Here is a 21,019-nt window from a genome sequence, read left to right as displayed (position 1 = left end):
AACCTATGATAATATTATACCTTGTAAGGGCATTGCCCTTCCCTAACGTCTAAATCATAGTTTCCCAACCTTTTTCTGTCCCATCGCCCCCCCCCCCAGCCCAATCTAACCCATATAATACTATGCTATACCCGCAGCTTCTATCGCCCCCGGAACATTCCATTGCTTTCCAGGGGGCGTTAACGTCCACGTTGGGAATCACTGGTCTAAATTGATTTTGCTGGATCCATTGTATTTTTCTAGCCCAAAAATTTAAAAAATACTATCCTATTTTACCTTATCAAAAGTTATTAGCTTAGAGTACTAATGTTTTCGAATCTGCATAGATATATGATAAAGAGGTTACAGCTGAGCCTACACTCAGCGAGGACCCTCGTTCCACCATTCAAGATTTGAAGATTTGAAGAGATACTTCCAAAAAAATAAATTAATTAATATTTTTTTATCTATATAAAATTCTCACATTTCTAATGGGAAGAAACGACAATCAGCGATATGGCATTACGAACTGCTTAAAGTTTTTGCAACCAATAAGGCGGTTGTTTAATTATCAAAGCGTATCTAATAGGGTAGGCATAATTTACCATATTACATTTTCTTTTTCGGATATTGCATGAAATAAAATAGAATATTCGTTGGATTTATTAAAAAATATTAATTTGAATAACATTCAAATGAAACAAAACGATTTATTTAGAAATATAACTGTATAATAGAAGTTCGTATTAATGAAAAAATTATTAATCCGACCGGCAAACGAATATTATTCATGATCTTAATAATCTTTGTTTTAATATTGATGTTAGTTTTGGAGAGAATATGGACTGACGGAACAAAACTTTATGCTTCAATACCTCGCCATCGATTAGATAGAAATTCATTGCTTAACAATTATTTAAAATATGCATATCCGTCTGTGGAATGCACATAAAAATATTTTTCACATTTTGAAATCAATATCGATACGAGAAAATTATTTCGATTGATTCTCGGTTGCCGTCACCTTGTGGGTCACGGTCAATGCATTAGAAATCAGAATTTCATGTCCCACGCCTTCTCGATAACGAATGCAGTTCGATAGTATAAAAGCTTTCGATGCCAAATTCATGGCATCAGTCGCAGCACAGCAACTAAAGATTCAAATATGGTTTGCAAGGTAAGCAATTAAAATATACCTACAATATAAACTTCTGCAACAGTCTAGTGTTTGTTCCGAGAAATACTGCTCTAACTATACACACAGTCAACACCGGTTATTAGAATTACGGATAATGTTATCATTATAATAATAGTTATCATTATAAAAACCTCGAGTCTATATGTTATCGCATTAAACGGCGGTGACTAATAAAAAAAACCACTAAAAATGCTCACTTGGATAATTTATGAATTATTTTAATAGCTTCTCTCGAAGTAATAACTTATAGTTATAAGGATTGCTGTCTCCAGTAATTTGCCACAATATCGTTAATTTCTTTATAGTTCCGGCTAAAAACTGGTCACTTAACGATTTTTTCAGATTTTCATATCGAATTAATACCTATCTTAGTGGGCTGTCTATAGTTCCAAAATTTTTTAAATATTTTCTAATGCACTGTGGTGTATTGAGGATTTTCCTCCTCAAAAATTTGATTGATGCGATAAAATATAAATTACACTGGATAACAACGGTCTTGTTCAGTTGTGCCATTCAGATGTATGGATAAAAATAATCAGTTATTAGATTAACTACTAATATATAATGATTTAATTTTTTTTGTTTTCAACAAAAGAGTGAAATAACTCATCAGTTTTTATAATTATTATTTGTATAGGTTACTTTCTGTCTTCTCGCCGTCTTGGCATTGGCTAATGGCAATGGAATGATGGTAAGTTGTTCTTATAGTCATTAATGCAAAAAAAATTTTTATTCCCGCGTGAAATAGCAAAAAAAAAAACAACAAAAAACAGTAAAAAAATTTTTTTTTGTAAATAAATAATTTAAATAAAAACTTTCGAATTGCTGGAAAAAGAAATCTATTTTTATCATTTTCTTAAAATTTTGAAAATTATAGTAACCTGCTAGTAAAATCAAATTATCGATGATCAATAAACTGTTAGAGCATATACGTTTGAGTCATTTTTTGAAACATTCTTCACCATTTGTATCATAGTTTGAATCAAATTCTAAATATTATTCAAAAATTAAAATATTATCAATTATTTTTGACAAATCTATGCATTTTGAGATAACTCTAAAAGATTGATGCATATTATTAATGAGAATAAAGATGAGACTAAGATATTTGGTTCCTATATAAATACGTAATACATTTGTGCGATGCAATTTATGTCCCACTTTTATCCGATTCAAATGAGAAATCCGACCTTAACATCACAATGAATAATTTCAATTGTCACTGTATATTTTAAATTTATTCTTAAAGGAAATAAAAAAAAAAATTCTGAGAAAGGAACACCAGAATTTATTGTGAAGTTTTTCTGGAAAAGATATATCAGACACCTATAAACTTTCTCTAGTTCTATGCAAATTTTGAGTAAATTCAGGAAAAACATACAAGGAATAGCGTATGAAAATATATTTTTTAAGTACTTACAAACATTTACTTCTTAACACTTAAATGCATAGATTTGAAATGTGCACACAAAGGGTTTTTTAAACATTCATTACTGCAGCCAGTTTAAAGATAAAAAATCAGAACTGCATTTGCACATAAGGTGAGGTCATATTATTTTCAATTCGCTGGAAGAACCCGTCCCAATTAACGACAACTACTCTGTTTGTTGCAGAGGCGCGTGTAATTGATTTCACTAAGTTTACACTAAAATTTCACTAAAATGTTTTGTTTGCACATTTTTTTTTCTTTACCTTGAAGTTTGCAATTCGAATTTTTGTTTTCTTACGAACGTTTGAATCACAAAGAAAGTAATTATGTACTATATATGAAAAGTAATATAACTTCAATATATTTATTTTACATGCGATTTATGAGGCTCTATACGTGTTCTTTAAGGCCCTATATAAGCCCTACAATTCGAGAAATAGATTTTTAAAAATAATTTTTCCGGCTTTCAAAATACTGGTTGTCTTCGAAAAAAATTATAACGTCTGAAAAAAAATATGCATTTAAGGGTTAAAATATTCTTGTTATTTTACAGGTTGGCCATCACGCACCCCAGCCATTTTCTTTCGGTTACAGCGTAAAGGATCATCATGGTGAACAACACAGGCAAGAGAGCGGTGATGGACACGGTGTCAAGGGAAGTTACGGATTCACCGATGCCCGCGGTGTCCACCGCCAGGTCCACTACGTTGCTGATGGTGCCGGTTTCCGTGCACAGGTCAAGACCAATGAACCCGGAACCGCCAATCAAGATCCAGCTGCAGTCAACATTGTGTCTTCCGCTCACCCATACTTCGGTGCCGGATATGGTTTGGGCAATCTAGGATATGGTCTTGGATACGCCGGACAAGCCGGTCTTGGTTATGCAGGCTATGGTGCCGGTCATCTTGGTTATGGCAATGGTTTGGGCTACGGAGCTTACGGTTACCTGTAAACAATTATTTCCCGATACTGCAGGAACTTTCTGAATGAAACGTTTTTGTTTTATGGAAATAAATTGATGCACTTTTATATTGAATCGACTTATGCAGTGTCTTTTATTTTCTAATTTTCTTTCATTTTGGTAAATTCCGAAAGAAATTCTAAAGCATTGAAACGTTGCTAATTCTATTCTAGAAAACTAGTAAGTTTTTAAAGATGCATTTCTAGTCACGTTCCAATCACTATTATTATAGTTCTAGTCACAATAATAATAGTGATTGGAATTTTCTCGAGAACAAAGCACATCAACAAAACAATGCCGTAAAAAGGACGAGCAAAAGTTTATTTCATTAAACGCACTTCTTAACTCGTGGAAAAAAATAATGCAACATTTTACAGAAAATTGTCTTGTTATATAGACATGCTGATTTTTGGAAAGAAAAATCCACTTGCCTCTACCGGAAATTGACGTCACGTCCATTCACATTCCGGACAAGCACGCTACCAATATTCTATACAAGTAGTTAGAATGTTGGTATTGCACTCGTTCGGAATGCGAGAAAACGTAGGTTCGATTCCCTATCCTTTCGCATTCTGAATTTTTCAGAAAGCAAAAATTCCTCGCAAGTGAATTCTCCTTTCCAAAAACCAGCATCTATACGTAACACATCCAGTTTTCTGAAAAATATTGCACGGACAAGTAAAGAGTGAAATATATATGGAAAAAAATAATTTATATACGGATTAATCAATTCATCAATTTTCAAAAACGATATTTCGAATAACTCATGAAAAATATTCAAAATCAATTCTTTGCCGGTGCTCGATTTTTATTAGTTTTTATATGCAACACATTTTCAATATTTTCAACTACTTTCATGATGCAAACGAGTTTTCTTTTAGGTGAATACGTCTCACAAATCATCTGACGATACTGGGAGCATTCGCAAAAAGTAGCGTGACTCAGGAGGTGCCCAACACAAGGTCAAAAGCAAAGCTGGGCACCAGACACGATGCCCTGATTCTTAACGTTGTTTTCAGCTATATCTCAAAAAGTACGCAACGCAAGTCAAAAGCAACGGTATCGTCTGATGTTCATTGTAACCGCAAATCTAAAAAATATCACTAAAGTGGACTCGCTGCCTACATTCGTAGCAAATTATTTTACGCGGTATCTCGAGCAGTTCACAGGGAAAATAAACGACATTGATATCGTTTGTTAGCTATTCCAAAGAAAAAGCCAAAGATAATGGCATAACTTCATTATGTCAGTACTTACCACGCGATTCAAAGCACAAAAAAAACGTATTCACGTCAAAACTTACGGCCATGTTTATGACACAGCCGACCAAAATTTTTTTTCGAATAATTATTTCTCACACTACCTGTCTATATTCAGAAAAAAAAAACATTCACACATTTATATGCATATGACATTTTATAAATACATTATATTATGGATCGGTTGTACTTTTCACAGACTTGAAAAATTTTCATTACGATTTTATTACGTTATTACATACAATACTCAGGGTCTCAAATTTATATGTACATAAAAAACCACCTACATTTGAAATTGCATATCCTTTTTACAGCTCTTAAGAATGTAAAAATAGTTCTTCCGAATTCTTACATTGTATTCCCCATATGAATAAAATGATCAAAGTTACCATAAAGCACTTATGGAGCAGTACCCGATGTCTTGCACTTATATTTTCCAATGCCATAGAATTAGAGATACTATTTCTAAGTGCTCAAATAAGAGATGAAGTTAAATAAACATGAAAATAAAAAAAAGAGACTTTCTCTGGATATTCATGCTGTAATGAACTTTGTAAAAAAAATTTGTTGTCTCCACCGGGAAACATTTTTTTCCGGAGTTCACCTATGCATTAATATCCAGCATGTCTCATAACAATCATTGGTATGTCGGTTATACATGTTGATATACATGCGTCACATAAATTTTATGCATGTACATCAAATTCTAATACGATAAGAATGAAAGCGATAACAGCGACGATTTATTCAACTGAACGTGCATGTGAAAGACTTCCTGTTTTTAAAATTTCCAAATAAAGTTTTTATTGCAAAACAACATCAACAACTTATAAAATATTGGGTTAAGTTCTTTTTATTTGAGGTTTATTGAAAATTGCACATTGGTACTAGGATACACTTAACTCAAACATTGCAAGAAACAAGAGTAATTATTTTATTTGCTTAAGCAGAATTTTTTCTCTTCTTTTTAGATTTAAAAGAATGATAATTGAATTGTTGATTAAATCTACATTATTTGGGAATTTTATATGATATATAACTCTTTGATTTCAGTGGGTCTAGAAAACGCTGACGATATATACATATTTATATAAAAATTAAATCATCACGCATTTAAAAAAGGAAACAGTGGATACCTGTAAAGGAAATGCTGCAAAATAATATTTGAGCAAGTTACAAATAATGTTCGACTTCATGATGACAAATCGAAAAAAAACAAAAAAAACATGCGTCCTTAATTTTTTAAAGACAGTCCTTATTATATATGTATAATATAATATGGAATTTCGCAATGGCACATTTTAAATTATTATTTTCAACTCCATCTGTAAGATGTTCTGTAAAAGACGCGTGCGGCACAAAAAGTAATACGAAATTCAAAAACAGTTGACTAGAGAATATTAATGCTCAGAAATAATTTCAATAGCTAAAAAAGAAAAGATAAGAATGCACATGTTAATCAATATATTTGATTTTCAATAGCTAACACTCTACCGCACACCAACCCCTGTCATATATCGTCATACTGCAATTTCCAAACAGTGCAGTTGGGTGAGAAATGCCGGCGCCATCTATCGGTGGTCGTCCCAGGCTCAGTAGGTAAAGAAATTGTCTCAGACGTTCTTTGCCCGGATTCAAACCAGTGGATCTTAACGGCAACCTTCATAGGGGCAGACGAGCATCTTACCACTGCGCCATTCGGGCCTGGCACTCAACAGCTAGCATTTCGATCGTTAAAAAATGTATAAATATGTAGATGGTGGGGTGGGGGGGGGTTTATTCTGTTCTAATAATATAAATAAGTTTGTCTGAACCTATGTGTGTGTGTGTGGAAATGGAGAAAATAGCAACGTAGCACTAGTAAAAATTTGAAGGAGAAAAAAATATGTTAGACAATCGTTTTGGAATCCACATAAGTATATACGTATATACTAGTAAAAATACTCGGCGTTGCCCGGAAACGAAAATGGGGATGGATACATGTTGTGAACTTCTAAAATTACAAAAACGGGATAGAAAACATGTTCTAAACTTGCATAATTGCAAAGATGAGAAAGAAAACATGTTGCGAACTTAAATACGACGGAATAGATGCATGTTGCCAACTTGCATAATCACAAAAAAAGTACCAAAATAACGTGTGCACCTCAGATATTTTATTCATATTTGAAGGGGTGGTATAGTTATTAAAATTAAAAAAAATTAAAATTAGTACTGCAAAACGTTTCTATGCGAGATAACAGGCACCCATAAGACCAAAATCTTTGTCCCTCTAACCGGGAGTGTTGGTTTACGCATAAGGAGATACAACCCTGTTCCACATGCTTCAAAAAATGTATTTTAATAGCAATATCCGTTATGGCAGATTGAACGGAATCGGCGTGGGCAAATGGATGGATCATGACGTTTTGAGTTGACAAGTGAATGGTCGCTCACTTTGGTTCCACACCTTTGCGAGGTGAATGGTGTCGCTGTACGGGATTCAACTGGGACCACCGATTTGAGAGTTCTCATTGACGAGCGGCTCTTCGGTTTTCTGAACATTGTTCAGCGGTGGTCAGGAAAACGAATGGAATGCTCGGTTTCATTCTTGAAAAGGTCTCTTCGCGTTCTCGAGAAGTCATTCTTCCATTTTCCGAGGCTTAATTCGTCCTGCACTGGAATATGCAGTTAGGTTTTGAAGATCATGCTTACCAGAGGGATATAAAAACTCTCTGTGCGTCACTAACCACCTGTCAATTTGATTTTCCCCTTGTATCTTCCCCCTAAAATGTCCCAGACGACAATATAGTCCAAGGATGAGAGCCACTGCCCTAAAGGACTTGCCTTAATTCATGCTATAAAATGAAAATTTAGCTTGCTATATTTCTTTTCTGGTCTTACCGATGGTTGGAAGCCACAGCGTAATATTTTAGAAAATTTCAATTTTATGTTAAAATCATGCACACGCACAAACAGATATACTCTAAAATAAAGCTCCTTATAACTCCTGGATGAACGCAGGTGTCGAGGAGATATGATCGAAGTGTTCAAAATTTTCAATGGGATGGATAGGATGGACCATGAACTTTTAGTACACCGCCAATCAACCGCTTTTACAAGAGGACACCAGTATCGATTGGTGAGGGACAATGCAAGGTTATGGTGTCGCAGGGAATTTTTCTCCAATAGGGTTGTTAATAAATGGAATAGCTTACCCCCGGAGGTAGTAAATTGTAACACAATTGACACGTTTAAAAAGAAATACGATAAACATGTTGGGGTAAATCGAGAAGCTATCCATTCTTAGAATAAGACAACCATAAGTATTCTTTATGGGCATTGTATAATATTTTATCATGTGTATATATTGTTTGTAATTTGTGTTAATTGCATTTTTAATTGGGTTGCTGTATTTTTGAAACATATGACAACCATATTTTTATGGGCATCTTTTTATCAGCCACCTCGTTGGGCATTTTGCCTGTTGTGGCGTTGTATTTGTATTTGTATTTGTATTTGTATTTATAGATACCTATATAATTTTCAATAACCTGCCAAAAGTTTGAATTAGAGCAGACGTACTATGTAAAAATAAAATTCAGTACGAGAATTTAATTTTACTCAGTTTTTTAATCGGTGTGTCTTAAGACCCCCTTGAACAAATATTGAGACTCAAATTTATTATACCATAAAAAAAGGGAACAGAGAAATCACATACAAATTATCTACACAATAAACCTTAACAAATGCTCGTTGATTGACCAGTTACTTATTTTGAAATAAGTGTGTTGTTTAATGGAGTGTTTAAATACTACATTACGGTTAAATTGCAGTTTCATGATTTCATAACGCATTCCCATGGCAAATCAAGAACTACCGAATTACACATACATAGGGATATTTTAAGTGCAAGCGGTATTTAATCCAAGTTCTATGAGAATTTAATAATCTGCTTAATAAAAGGATTAATAAGCAGTTATTTTATGCACCATTTTAATATGGCATTTAGTTATGGTCAGCTGTGCTAAACTTGCTAGATAAATGCATTGAAGGTCAAAGAAATGATTCACTAATCCTTTGATTACAGATTGCTGGAAAGCAACCGGAAAAAGAAATGCGAGTGAAATAATTGAATACCGAGACAGAGCTCGTGTGAAGTGATCTATGACGTGACAAAGCATTAAGAAGTCCAAAAGTCAGCCATGTCTGCTAAAAGACGTAATTTTGGTCCTGGTATTTCAATATCTTGAATTTCGAGGTCAAGACCAAATGCAGAAATTTCATTTCAGTTTTTGTGAGTATAAAAACTGAAGTTTCGGCTCATTTCGATCACAATTTACTCTTTCAGTTCAAACGAAAAACAACCTACAATCAAAAATGATCGCAAAGGTAAGAAATATGGTAAAGGTTAGAAAATATGAGTTATTACTTAAATTTTGATTTCAACTGATACCTTCGGTTTAGATAGATCTACATTTAACAAAGATTTTATGCACATTTCTCAAGTTTAATTTAGTAGATTTGATTGAAAAAAAATTAATCTAAATTTATCATTTTTTCTCTAAAGTTGATTAAACAAAATACTTAAAAAACATTATGCAACGTAACAAATAAATCTAAATACATTAAATAATACAGTAATACATTAGGTTAAAAAAAACTTCAGCATAATTTTTAAATTAAAATATACATGAAATGTGCATATTAGAAACTAAATTATAAAATTTTATTCAGAATTTCTCCATTGTTTTTATACGCCAATTAATAATTAGTATAATTGTAATTATAAATCAGTAAATAGCGTAAACAATCATTTCTCTTATTCAAATATTTCAATCAATGTGAATAATATTCAAAAGATTTCTGAAAGAACATATTAATTTCAGCTGATTTCTCATAATATGCTTGTATATTTTCACTAATTACTGACACATGCACATCTATTCAAGTCGAATTCGGGTATTTCATGACATAATTTCATCCCGTTTTAGATTTTCTTCATTGCCTTTGTAGCAGCCGCTGTCCAAGCCAGCATTATGCCACTACACGGGGTGAATATTCACATAGTTTTTTTCGTTTCGTTTAACGTATATAAGCTTTATATAATAAGAATTATAGTGATGCATATTCACAAATGATAATAAAAAAAAGAAATACCTCACTAAATCGGAAAATCGGATGATTTCAGGCAAAAGAATATAGTTGTTGAAAATAAGCTGAACGTGTGCACTGTATTTTTTTCAATCAAAATACTGATTTAAATTAATATCTCACACAGGATCTTCACCATGCACCTCAGCCATACTCTTTTGGATACAGCGTGAAGGACAAACATGGTGAACAACACAGGCAAGAAACCGGTGATGGACATAGCGGTGTGAAAGGAAGCTACGGGTTCACCGATGACCGTGGTGTCCACCGTCAGGTCAACTACGTCGCTGACCACGCTGGCTTCCGCGCTCAGGTCAAGACCAACGAACCTGGAACTGCCAACCAGGACCCTGCTGCTGTAAACATCATCTCATCAGCTCACCCATACTTCGGTGCTGGACACGGACTGGGATATGGTGGATCTGCCTACGGTGGTCTCGGATACGCCGGTTATGGAGGATATGGACTTGGACTCGGTCACGGTATCAAGGCACCATTGGCCGCCGGACATCTCGGAGGATATGGTGGATATGGCCTCGGATACGGAGGTTACGGACACGGTACTGTCCAAAGGTACGACAGCAGAGAACAACATCTCGGCATGTTCTAGATTTGAATGTACGTTAGTCAAGAAGTCATTCAATATGTAGCTTATGCCACTTTGGTGATAGATTTATCAGCATAGAAATAAACATAACTTATAATTTATAATTTGGTTGTAAATTATTTGTCTCCATATTAAATGTTTCAATGTACGTGAGGTATACATTTGTATACCAATAAATCCTCAGATTATAAAATTAAGAATAATTTTTGATCGATGACTCAAATTTTTTAGTTTTTAATATTTTGACGATACTTTCAAACATTTTTGGTGTTTTTGTAGAATGTTATTACCAATTACTATAAAATAAAGTATGTGAAAAATGTACTGGTGAAGACATACATAAATCACAACAGATATAGCTGATAAATTATAAATTTATTTAGTAAATAATCATTCAGTAATACAATAGAGTCAAAGAATAAATAGACATTCTTTAGATGCTATAAATTGATAAGCATTATAATTGTAATTATAAATCAGTAAATAGCGTAAACAATCATTTCTCTTATTCAAATATTTCAATCAATGTGAATAATATTCAAAAGATTTCTGAAAGAACATATTAATTTCAGCTGATTTCTCATAATATGCTTGTATATTTTCACTAATTACTGACACATGCACATCTATTCAAGTCGAATTCGGGTATTTCATGACATAATTTCATCCCGTTTTAGATTTTCTTCATTGCCTTTGTAGCAGCCGCTGTCCAAGCCAGCATTATGCCACTACACGGGGTGAATATTCACATAGTTTTTTTCGTTTCGTTTAACGTATATAAGCTTTATATAATAAGAATTATAGTGATGCATATTCACAAATGATAATAAAAAAAAGAAATACCTCACTAAATCGGAAAATCGGATGATTTCAGGCAAAAGAATATAGTTGTTGAAAATAAGCTGAACGTGTGCACTGTATTTTTTTCAATCAAAATACTGATTTAAATTAATATCTCACACAGGATCTTCACCATGCACCTCAGCCATACTCTTTTGGATACAGCGTGAAGGACAAACATGGTGAACAACACAGGCAAGAAACCGGTGATGGACATAGCGGTGTGAAAGGAAGCTACGGGTTCACCGATGACCGTGGTGTCCACCGTCAGGTCAACTACGTCGCTGACCACGCTGGCTTCCGCGCTCAGGTCAAGACCAACGAACCTGGAACTGCCAACCAGGACCCTGCTGCTGTAAACATCATCTCATCAGCTCACCCATACTTCGGTGCTGGACACGGACTGGGATATGGTGGATCTGCCTACGGTGGTCTCGGATACGCCGGTTATGGAGGATATGGACTTGGACTCGGTCACGGTATCAAGGCACCATTGGCCGCCGGACATCTCGGAGGATATGGTGGATATGGCCTCGGATACGGAGGTTACGGACACGGTACTGTCCAAAGGTACGACAGCAGAGAACAACATCTCGGCATGTTCTAGATTTGAATGTACGTTAGTCAAGAAGTCATTCAATATGTAGCTTATGCCACTTTGGTGATAGATTTATCAGCATAGAAATAAACATAACTTATAATTTATAATTTGGTTGTAAATTATTTGTCTCCATATTAAATGTTTCAATGTACGTGAGGTATACATTTGTATACCAATAAATCCTCAGATTATAAAATTAAGAATAATTTTTGATCGATGACTCAAATTTTTTAGTTTTTAATATTTTGACGATACTTTCAAACATTTTTGGTGTTTTTGTAGAATGTTATTACCAATTACTATAAAATAAAGTATGTGAAAAATGTACTGGTGAAGACATACATAAATCACAACAGATATAGCTGATAAATTATAAATTTATTTAGTAAATAATCATTCAGTAATACAATAGAGTCAAAGAATAAATAGACATTCTTTAGATGCTATAAACTCTTTAAACATCAGTGACGAAATATCTCACCTCCATAATTTTATTCACCTGTTATTTTAGCATTCAAAAGCCCAAATAGTTTGTAAAAATCATTTCTCAATAGAAAACTTCCCCCTATACCCCTTAGTGTGAACTTGCTGAAAATAAGAAGAAAGCCTACATCGTTAATAAAGATATGACATTTTTAAGGGGGTTCAGTGATTTCTAATTTCCGCTTAAAGGGATAAACCGAATAACAGTCTAATAGATTTCAAAATAACAATAAAATAAAAATCTTTCGTAATCTGAAATAGAACACATCGAATGTTCAGCAATGAGTGCCCTATTTTTTAAGTAATTACAAAAGCGAATGCATTGCAGATTGTCTGTTTCAGAACAGTTTTCTTTCTAAATCTGTTATAGTGAAAATATATTGTCCAAAAAAATATCCCCTATAACGATCGTGTAACACTGAGAATTTTAGGCTGATTAACAAGGGTTTTCAGATATAGCATGAAAAGATTAATAATTAGAGTGATTTTTTGTTTGTTGAAAAAATATATGTTTTTTCTGAGTATTAATCCATGTATTTATACGTTAGAAAAAAAAGAGTCGTATTTTTTTAGCATAGATTATATACAGCTGCGTATTATCTGCAGGTTTTTTCATGACGGGATAAAACAGAAATAAATATTTCTAAACTTTTTTTTTTTAATTTATGCACGGAACAGGAATAAGAGTTTGGAGAATGAATGATTTTTAGTCGAGACAAACATGTGTTAAATTGATTCATTTGTCCACATTAATACCAAGTTCATTAAGTATGAATAGATTCTTTGTGAAAACGCTTGCTCCACTCTCAAATCAAATTACCGTTTTTCAATCATTTTAAAACTTATTAGAAAGCAAATGTTTTACATTATATTTTTCTGCTGTGCTGTAAGAAATTCAAAACATCAGTATATCATATTTTCAAAGAGTTACAAAAAATCATATCAATAGCGATGAGCCCATGAATTTATTTCTTTTCAAACATATCCCCTATATATATATATATATATATATATATATATATATATATATATATATATATATATATATATATATATATATATATATATATATATATATATATATATATATATATATATATATATATATATATATATATATATATATATATATATATATATATATATATATATATATATATATATATATATATATATATATATATATATATATATATATATATATATAGATTTCTATACAAATGTAGCTCATTTGTTGCACCGCAATGTGAAATGATATTTAAAATTTTATGTGATTTTCTAATGCTCGGCTTAAGAATAAGTATATAATGTAATAATAATTATACAAATGAAACACAAACATAATGTTCTAATGTTCTTCAATATGAGAATTTTTCAATTACCAACCACGTGACTTCATGCAATCTTTTCTGCTTTTGTGAATATACTCGTATATAGAGTAGATGCATACATATTATACAAATACTGTACATGCATACTTATCAAATAAATAAAAACAATTACAGTAAAATGATTTATTATACAAGATCAACTAAACAACGGTTGACGGAAATTGAGTACCGGGGGCTCAAGGCTTAAGTGACGAAGAATATTACTTTATCACATAGGTATTGGAAACACAAATGTCAAGTCCAGCAAATTTATCAATTTAAATGATGAATTGTATGGTACTTGGTTATACTGTCCTCAACATGCAGATTTATAACTGTCTTGAGTGATGAATTAATATGTTTCCAACTATTAATATACTCACGTATGACAAAAATTGAGATTAGAGAATAAAATTAATACATCTCTCTTCGTGATGCACATAAAGGCTCAACACAAAGAAAATATCAAACATTTATTAATTACAACTATCCGAAACAATACACCATCCCGACTTATCAACTAACTGAGTACAACTGAATGAAACGAAATAAAATATGACTAACACTTCATACTTGCGTTCTGTCGATTATAACGTACTTAGGATTTTGGGTGTTTCATAGCAAGAAGGTTTGGTGAATGTTTTTTTAACAAAAGCAAAATAAAAATTCTCTCACACAATGATTTTACTTTAATAATGCTTCAAATGAAATCATGAATGGTTGTTAATTCACTGAGTTGTGTGACCATACACGAAAAACCATTGCATTGTATTACATTACTATTATTATCACGCAATTATTATGCTTAAATTATACACTACAGACGAAAAGAAGCCCTCGCATTGAAAAAAAAAGGCTGCTCATTCTTTTCTCTCCCTCTCTCTACTGATTTCTTAGCATAAGTTCCATGTCACAATTTTTCCGGGAAACAAAAGATCCGAAATTTTGTTTTTTATGTACCGAGATTAAACTTCATGCCTCTGGAATATTTATACCTCAAATTTCCATTTAAAGGTGAAAAAATTGAAAAAGTGAGGTGAGAAAAAAAATCTGAAATTTTAATTAGCCAAATTCATTTATCAATCTTAAAGTTGCCGTTAACGTAAAAAAATTAAGAATCTAACTCAGTATACAGCCACCAACTTGTGAGTGAAAGACATCGAAAAAAAAAGCCATTTGGAACAGGCTATAAATTTTGAATCTTTTTCCAACTGACCCTGTTGTGCTTAAATTACAGTATCGAGACAAATATGATAAAAAATAATATGTATATGTAGTATAGAGACGTGCCATTTACCTGTAAAATGATGCATAGTTATATTGTACTTCTGTGTATAGCAAAGTTATATAAATACAGTACAAAGGCCACAACAGACAAAATGCCCAACGAGGTGGCAGAAAAAAGATGTCCATAAAAATATTGATGTCGAATATGAATATCTAAACTATTCCAAAAAAAATTCTACACAGGAATATACTGTTTTTACATAAATTCCGTTAAAACGTTGCAAAATAGTTTCTCCTTACTTTTTACTTTTATTACAAAAACTAATTTAGTGATGTTGATATAATGGTTAACTCTCGAAATTGAACCCTATATCTCAGAGAGCTCAAAAAGGAGTTGTACACGACTGGGAATGGGATGAAATTCGGAAAATGATCATGCAGATGTGATGCGCTCACCATCTATATTTGGTAAAAAATAATTTTCATTAAAAACTTCCCCCGATGGGTGACAAATTATTTTTCTATTGGTCAGTATATTCTTCTTAGTTTTCAACAATGCTTTCGATTTGCAAAATTATGTTTACTACAGCCCCATTATAGCATTAAGTCTATATCGATTAATGCTGCCTTTCAGATGTGACAATCACTCTCGATAGATCTGCGATTAGGAACAATCGTGAGAACCCAAGGTGGACAATATGAACATCGTTAAAATGAATTGTTAAGCAGCAACACTTTTTTTAGGGAATTTTTGCAACTTTTTTGGGAGTTTTTTATTTATGAAATGCCCATCATTTATAGGAGCGTTTCCCACAAACTTCGTATTTTGCAAACTTAAACTTCTCTCTTCTTCCTGTAACTATATAATATTCACAGCTTTTATCCCCATACCACCAGACATCACCCATTTTGGGAAATATGAGTCTGAATTGATTTGGACCAGCAGAACGTATTCCAAAGCCATCTGAGTTATTCAAGTTAATATTTCGGATATTTCTGCAAATGTATATCGAAGATACGTCTGGAATGAGTATGAAATTCGAAAATGCGGAAATGTGCAAACCAACACAAATCGTAAACGAACTATTCGGAATTTCATATTGTTTTCATTCTTCCTCCACACATAGCTTTTATTCAGTTTTATGAAAACGAAAATTTCTTTTATTTAATTATTATGATTATGATATATTTATGTCGTCACAAGGGGGAAAAATAAGCCGATGAATGAAGACAAATGGGTAGTGGACTATGACGTAACTTTAAAAGCGGCCAAAGTCAGTCATGTCTGCTTCGGATGCAATTCTTGTTCTGGTATTTGAATGATTTTGAAATTCGAGGTCAAGATCGAGTATGAAATTTCATTTGGGCCCTTCAGTATAAAAGCCCAGCTTCCTATTCGATCGGATAACAGTTCCCTTTTTGCATTCAAACAAGAAGCAAACTTATCAATCAGAGGAAAATGATCGCCAAGGTGAGAAATTCATAATCCATTGTTTTTTATTGCTGACTTTTGCATTGTAAGGTATCAGTATAGCTCTTGGAATTTAAATATTGCTTTACTTGCTGACGTGATTGTTCCCCAAGGCGATATAAATTACTTCCCCGAATTAATTAGTTGTCAACATATTTTGATTGTAGCAGTTGAAGAAAATTCCATTCATCATTTTAAATTATATTTCAAATTAACCCAACCAAGTCTTTGATCGAAATCACGTAAAAGATTTTCATTTACATTTATAAAACATATGCATGATTTCAATTTTCAAAATATTTAATTTTTCATACACATTCGTCAGTTCTGATGAGGAGAAATGATTATCGATATTTGATTTTCATTTCAGTTTGTCCTAATTGCTTTTGCTGCTGCCACTGTACAAGCGAGTATTTTCCCGCTTCACGGAGTAAGTTCTAATTCAACATGTTTACTTTCAAATATGTATTGATGAATCAGAGATCGATGCAGATCGATTCATATCGATAAATTAAGAAAAATAATATGACAGCATTGCCGTACAAATAGCTGAAAGAGTTTCAATATAATTTTACGGCAAATAACTTTTATATAATGTACATGATATGAATCGATTGAGAAAGTATGTTATGATGGTTATGGTATTGTCGTAAAATACCATAACGATCAGATTGGTATTTTACGGCATAACCGCATGTAGACTTGTGCATTATGTCTTTAGATGTAATAGTGATATCAAATGGTTTGTTTGTCGATGAAAGTAATGTATATCACTGGAATTTCAGGCTCATCACCATGCACCTCAGCCATACTCTTTTGGATACAGCGTGAAAGACAAACATGGTGAACAGCACAGGCAAGAAACTGGTAATGGTGCCGGACATGTGAAGGGCAACTACGGATTCACTGATGACCGCGGTGTGCACCGTCAGGTCAACTACGTCGCTGACCACGCTGGCTTCCGCGCTCAGGTCAAGACCAACGAACCTGGAACTGCCAACCAGGACCCTGCTGCTGTAAACATCATCTCATCAGCTCACCCATACTTCGGTGCTGGACACGGACTGGGATATGGTGGCTCTGCCTACGGTGGTCTCGAATACGCCGGTTATGGAGGATATGGACTTGGACTCGGCCACGGTATCAAGGCACCATTGGCCGCCGGACATCTCGGAGCATATGGTGGATATGGCCTCGGATACGGTGGTTACGGACACGGTACTGTCCAAAGGTACGACAGCAGAGAACACCATCTCGGCCTGCTCTAGATCAGAATGCATGTTAGTCAAGAAATCATTCAAAATATAGCTTGTGCCACTTTAGTGATACATTAATCAGCATGGAAATAAACATATCTCGTAATTTATAAAAAATTTGTTTGTGAATTCTTTACTCCGTGTTAAAGGTTTGGATGGATATGAGGTATAAAAGGTTTTTTTTCCAATTAATACACAAATTTGAATAGAAAATGAAGCATAACATGTGATCGATGACTGAAAAAGTATTTACTTTTTAACGTTTCGGCAATACCTTCAACAATTTTTAATGCTCGCGAATGCTTTTATGAAACGGCATCATCAAATAGCTAGAAAATATAAAGGTGTACATTATATTTGGTGAAGATATGCGCAAATAGAGCTGATAAATATGATGGACATATCGTAGATATGTTTTGCTCTTTACTTCGTTTGATAGCATCTAAACAATGTCAATATTTTTTACTTCACTCCAATTTCCGTATTACGATAGATTATTTCGATGGAAATATCGTAGATATGTCTTTGTGCGGATTGTATGCCACTGCTTTTCATCTGCGGCTCCTTCAAATGAGAGGTAAAACCTCAAACAGTCATAAAAAAAAAAAATCTCAAAGATTTGTATACGACGTACAGATGAAAAAAGAAAAATCAAACTTTTTTTCAAGAAAACATTTGATAAACTACTGCTTTTATTCCCAAGAAGTTTATTATCGATAAATTAAATTTGCAAATGCGGATTATACGCAAAGAATTACGGCAACATTCAAATGTACAGGGTGTCTTGTAAGTGCTAGCTCGGCCTTTATCTCATCAACCGTCCATCGTAGAGGTATGATTTCAGTTTAAGAACTCTTCAACAAGTGTTCAAAAATGACCCTGTACCAAGTTCTGAGTGTGAAAATATAATGTGTAACAAAATAAAAGATCTAAATGCTTATACTGTCCCCCTGTGCTCTAACTTCCAATTAGAAAGTTGTTGCACTGTATTCCCTAATTCCAACAAAAAAATTCGTTGTTTCTAAATGCAGTATTGATAGATATATCAATTCGAAAATCGTGCGAAAGAAAAGCGTTAAATGAATATTATATTGATTATCTGTGGGTATATATCTATAGTAATTCATTCGAATATATCTGTGAATATATATATTTGAAAATAAGGAAAATTTTTTGTTGCCTTCAGGAGAGACAGGCCAAGAACTTTCTAACTGCAAGTTAGAGCACAAGGGACCGTATAAGAATTCAGATATATTATTTTGTGACACAATGTGTTGTCACTCTCAAAACTGGTACACGGTAATTTTTGAAAACTCGCACTTCCAGGACACGCTGCATATGGTATTGATGGAATGTACCAACAAAATTTCTCATGCCAACACTTTCGAAATCTCGACTAACATTTCAGCATCAGGAAGGGTTACACTCGTGATATTGGGAGAGAGATTTTATAATTTGAATATATAAAATATTGGTTACATTTCAGAAAATATGTGTAAAAATATTTTTCACCTTGAGGTTGGCCTTAAAATACAACTTTTTTATGCACAGTAGGAAAGGAATGATTTTTTCAAGTCTGGCTGCCTGGATGAAATATACCGGATATAAAGACTGAGTTTTTGGAGAATGACGATGATTTTGAGTCGACAAAAGTATATTGAACACGGAATCAAATTGCTCTATTTGTATTAAAAAGGTCCATATTTTATCAACTTCATTAAATAGCAATAGATTCTCGATAAAAATGTTTGTATCACTCTGAAACAAAATTACCAGTTTCCAATCATTTATTTATATAATTTAAAACTTATTGAACGTTAAATTTATATGGATTAAATGAATATAAACGAAATTCATGAATTTATTTGTTTTCAATTGACACACAATGTTGGCTTGAAATTGATCGAACTGAGTACTCAGCGCGTAAGCTTTAGCAACACATATGTAAAATTAAAAAATATTATTTCATAAAAATACTGATAATACAAACTAGATGCTCAGCAAATGTATCAATTTTAGTGACATGCATGATGCTGGATTTGACTATTTTCAACATGGTTATTTATAAGGATTTGATTGATGAATATTAATACATCTCCGACTATTAAAGAACTCTCAAAAATGGAGATAAGAAAAATAAAAGTAAACATCTGTTTTCCTGAAACATAAGATTTAGGACAAGCAAAATGTACTTTAAAACTTTTGGAGTTTAGAGGCAGATACTCGAATGATTATATTGTATAACAAATACACTCATGACCATAAATTGAGGATAATGCCAGCTCCGGCAAATAAAGTTTCAGAAACAAAACAAACGTTACTTATTCATAAAGCCCATTTATTAAACAAAAGATAAAGAACAAAAACGATGGTGGATAAACTACGATTTTTGCTCCCTGGAGCAATTGTAAAAAATATCTCCTTTACAAACCTTACTACTACATGGTTGGTATGATGATAAATACATTGTATGTCTCCCATGCGATGAAATATAGTCCGTACAACGCCTAGTCATGCTGAGTATCAAATTATCGATCTGATCTTGGAGAAGATCACTCCACTCAGCAAGCAATGCTCTCCGAAATTCCGGTACACATGTAGGAGGTGGTTGACGGGCTGCAACTCGTCGGCCAAACATGTCCCACACATCCTCTATCGGATTCAAGTCAGGTGAGAATGCTGGCCATTCCATACGTTATGGGTTATATCCTCAGATTCAAGGCATTCGTTTACGATATTTGCTCGGTGAGGACGGGCGTTGTCATACATAAACACAAATTCTGCGCCCATGGCACCCCTAAACAAACGTACATGTTGTTCCAGAATGATGTCCCGATAAATTTGAGCTTTCATGGTTCCGGTTTGAACATGCAGATCTGTTCTGGAACCCAGTATAATTCCACCCAAAACGAGCAATGCTGCACCACCGTAACGTTGTCGTTCAATGATGTTGTCTTGGTGGTAACGGGTACCTGGCGTTCTCCATATGAAAGTCCGACGTGAATCAGACAGCAAGCTAAACCTGGACTCGTCGGAAAACATCACACAAGCCCACTGTGACGATGTCCAACTTGCATGTTCTCTACTCCAGGCTAATCGCTGCCGACAGTGCGTTGCCGTGAGCGGAACACATCTGACAGGCCTGCGAGCATATAGACCAATATCTCCCAAACGTCTGTACACGGTTTGCCTTGAAACTGTGGTA

General features: G+C 33.5%; 3 protein-coding genes across 3 annotated transcripts; all 3 read left to right on the top strand.

The window, feature by feature from the left end:
* Window positions 1–9,185: 9,185 nt before the first annotated feature.
* Window positions 9,186–10,569, top strand: LOC149076372 (uncharacterized). The gene is made up of 2 exons (XM_089242240.1): window positions 9,186–9,197; window positions 10,087–10,569. Exons 1-2 carry the CDS (start codon window positions 9,186–9,188, stop codon window positions 10,567–10,569), a joined length of 495 nt encoding a protein of 164 aa, XP_089098366.1.
* A 6-nt stretch (window positions 10,570–10,575) lies between these two features.
* On the top strand, window positions 10,576–12,013 carry LOC149076371 (uncharacterized). The gene is made up of 2 exons (XM_089242239.1): window positions 10,576–10,623; window positions 11,531–12,013. The coding sequence occupies exons 1-2, from the start codon at window positions 10,576–10,578 to the stop codon at window positions 12,011–12,013; spliced, it is 531 nt and encodes a 176-aa protein (XP_089098365.1).
* A 4,355-nt stretch (window positions 12,014–16,368) lies between these two features.
* On the top strand, window positions 16,369–17,826 carry LOC149076370 (uncharacterized). Its single transcript, XM_089242238.1, has 2 exons — window positions 16,369–16,398; window positions 17,344–17,826. The coding sequence occupies exons 1-2, from the start codon at window positions 16,369–16,371 to the stop codon at window positions 17,824–17,826; spliced, it is 513 nt and encodes a 170-aa protein (XP_089098364.1).
* Window positions 17,827–21,019: the final 3,193 nt, after the last annotated feature.

Source organism: Pholcus phalangioides, unplaced genomic scaffold, assembly GCF_987345545.1.
Source record: "Pholcus phalangioides strain wild (caught in Gottingen) unplaced genomic scaffold, Ppha-v1.0 ptg000015l_1, whole genome shotgun sequence".
Classification (NCBI taxonomy): Eukaryota; Metazoa; Arthropoda; class Arachnida; order Araneae; family Pholcidae; genus Pholcus; species Pholcus phalangioides.
The sequence above is the reverse complement of the archived record's forward strand: the minus strand, read 5'-3'. Positions and strand labels throughout refer to the sequence as shown.

What these genes read in the sequence shown, in the direction of transcription:
- LOC149076371 (XM_089242239.1), top strand. Translation starts at nt 10,576, where the DNA reads ATGTACGTTAGTCAAGAAGTCATTCAATATGTAGCTTATGCCACTTTG. An exon ending in ATGTAGCTTATGCCACTTTG is followed by an intron (nt 10,624 to 11,530) that starts GTGATAGATTTA and finishes TATCTCACACAG; the next exon opens with GATCTTCACCATGCACCTCA.
- LOC149076370 (XM_089242238.1), top strand. Translation starts at nt 16,369, where the DNA reads ATGTCTGCTTCGGATGCAATTCTTGTTCTG. An exon ending in CGGATGCAATTCTTGTTCTG is followed by an intron (nt 16,399 to 17,343) that starts GTATTTGAATGA and finishes CTGGAATTTCAG; the next exon opens with GCTCATCACCATGCACCTCA.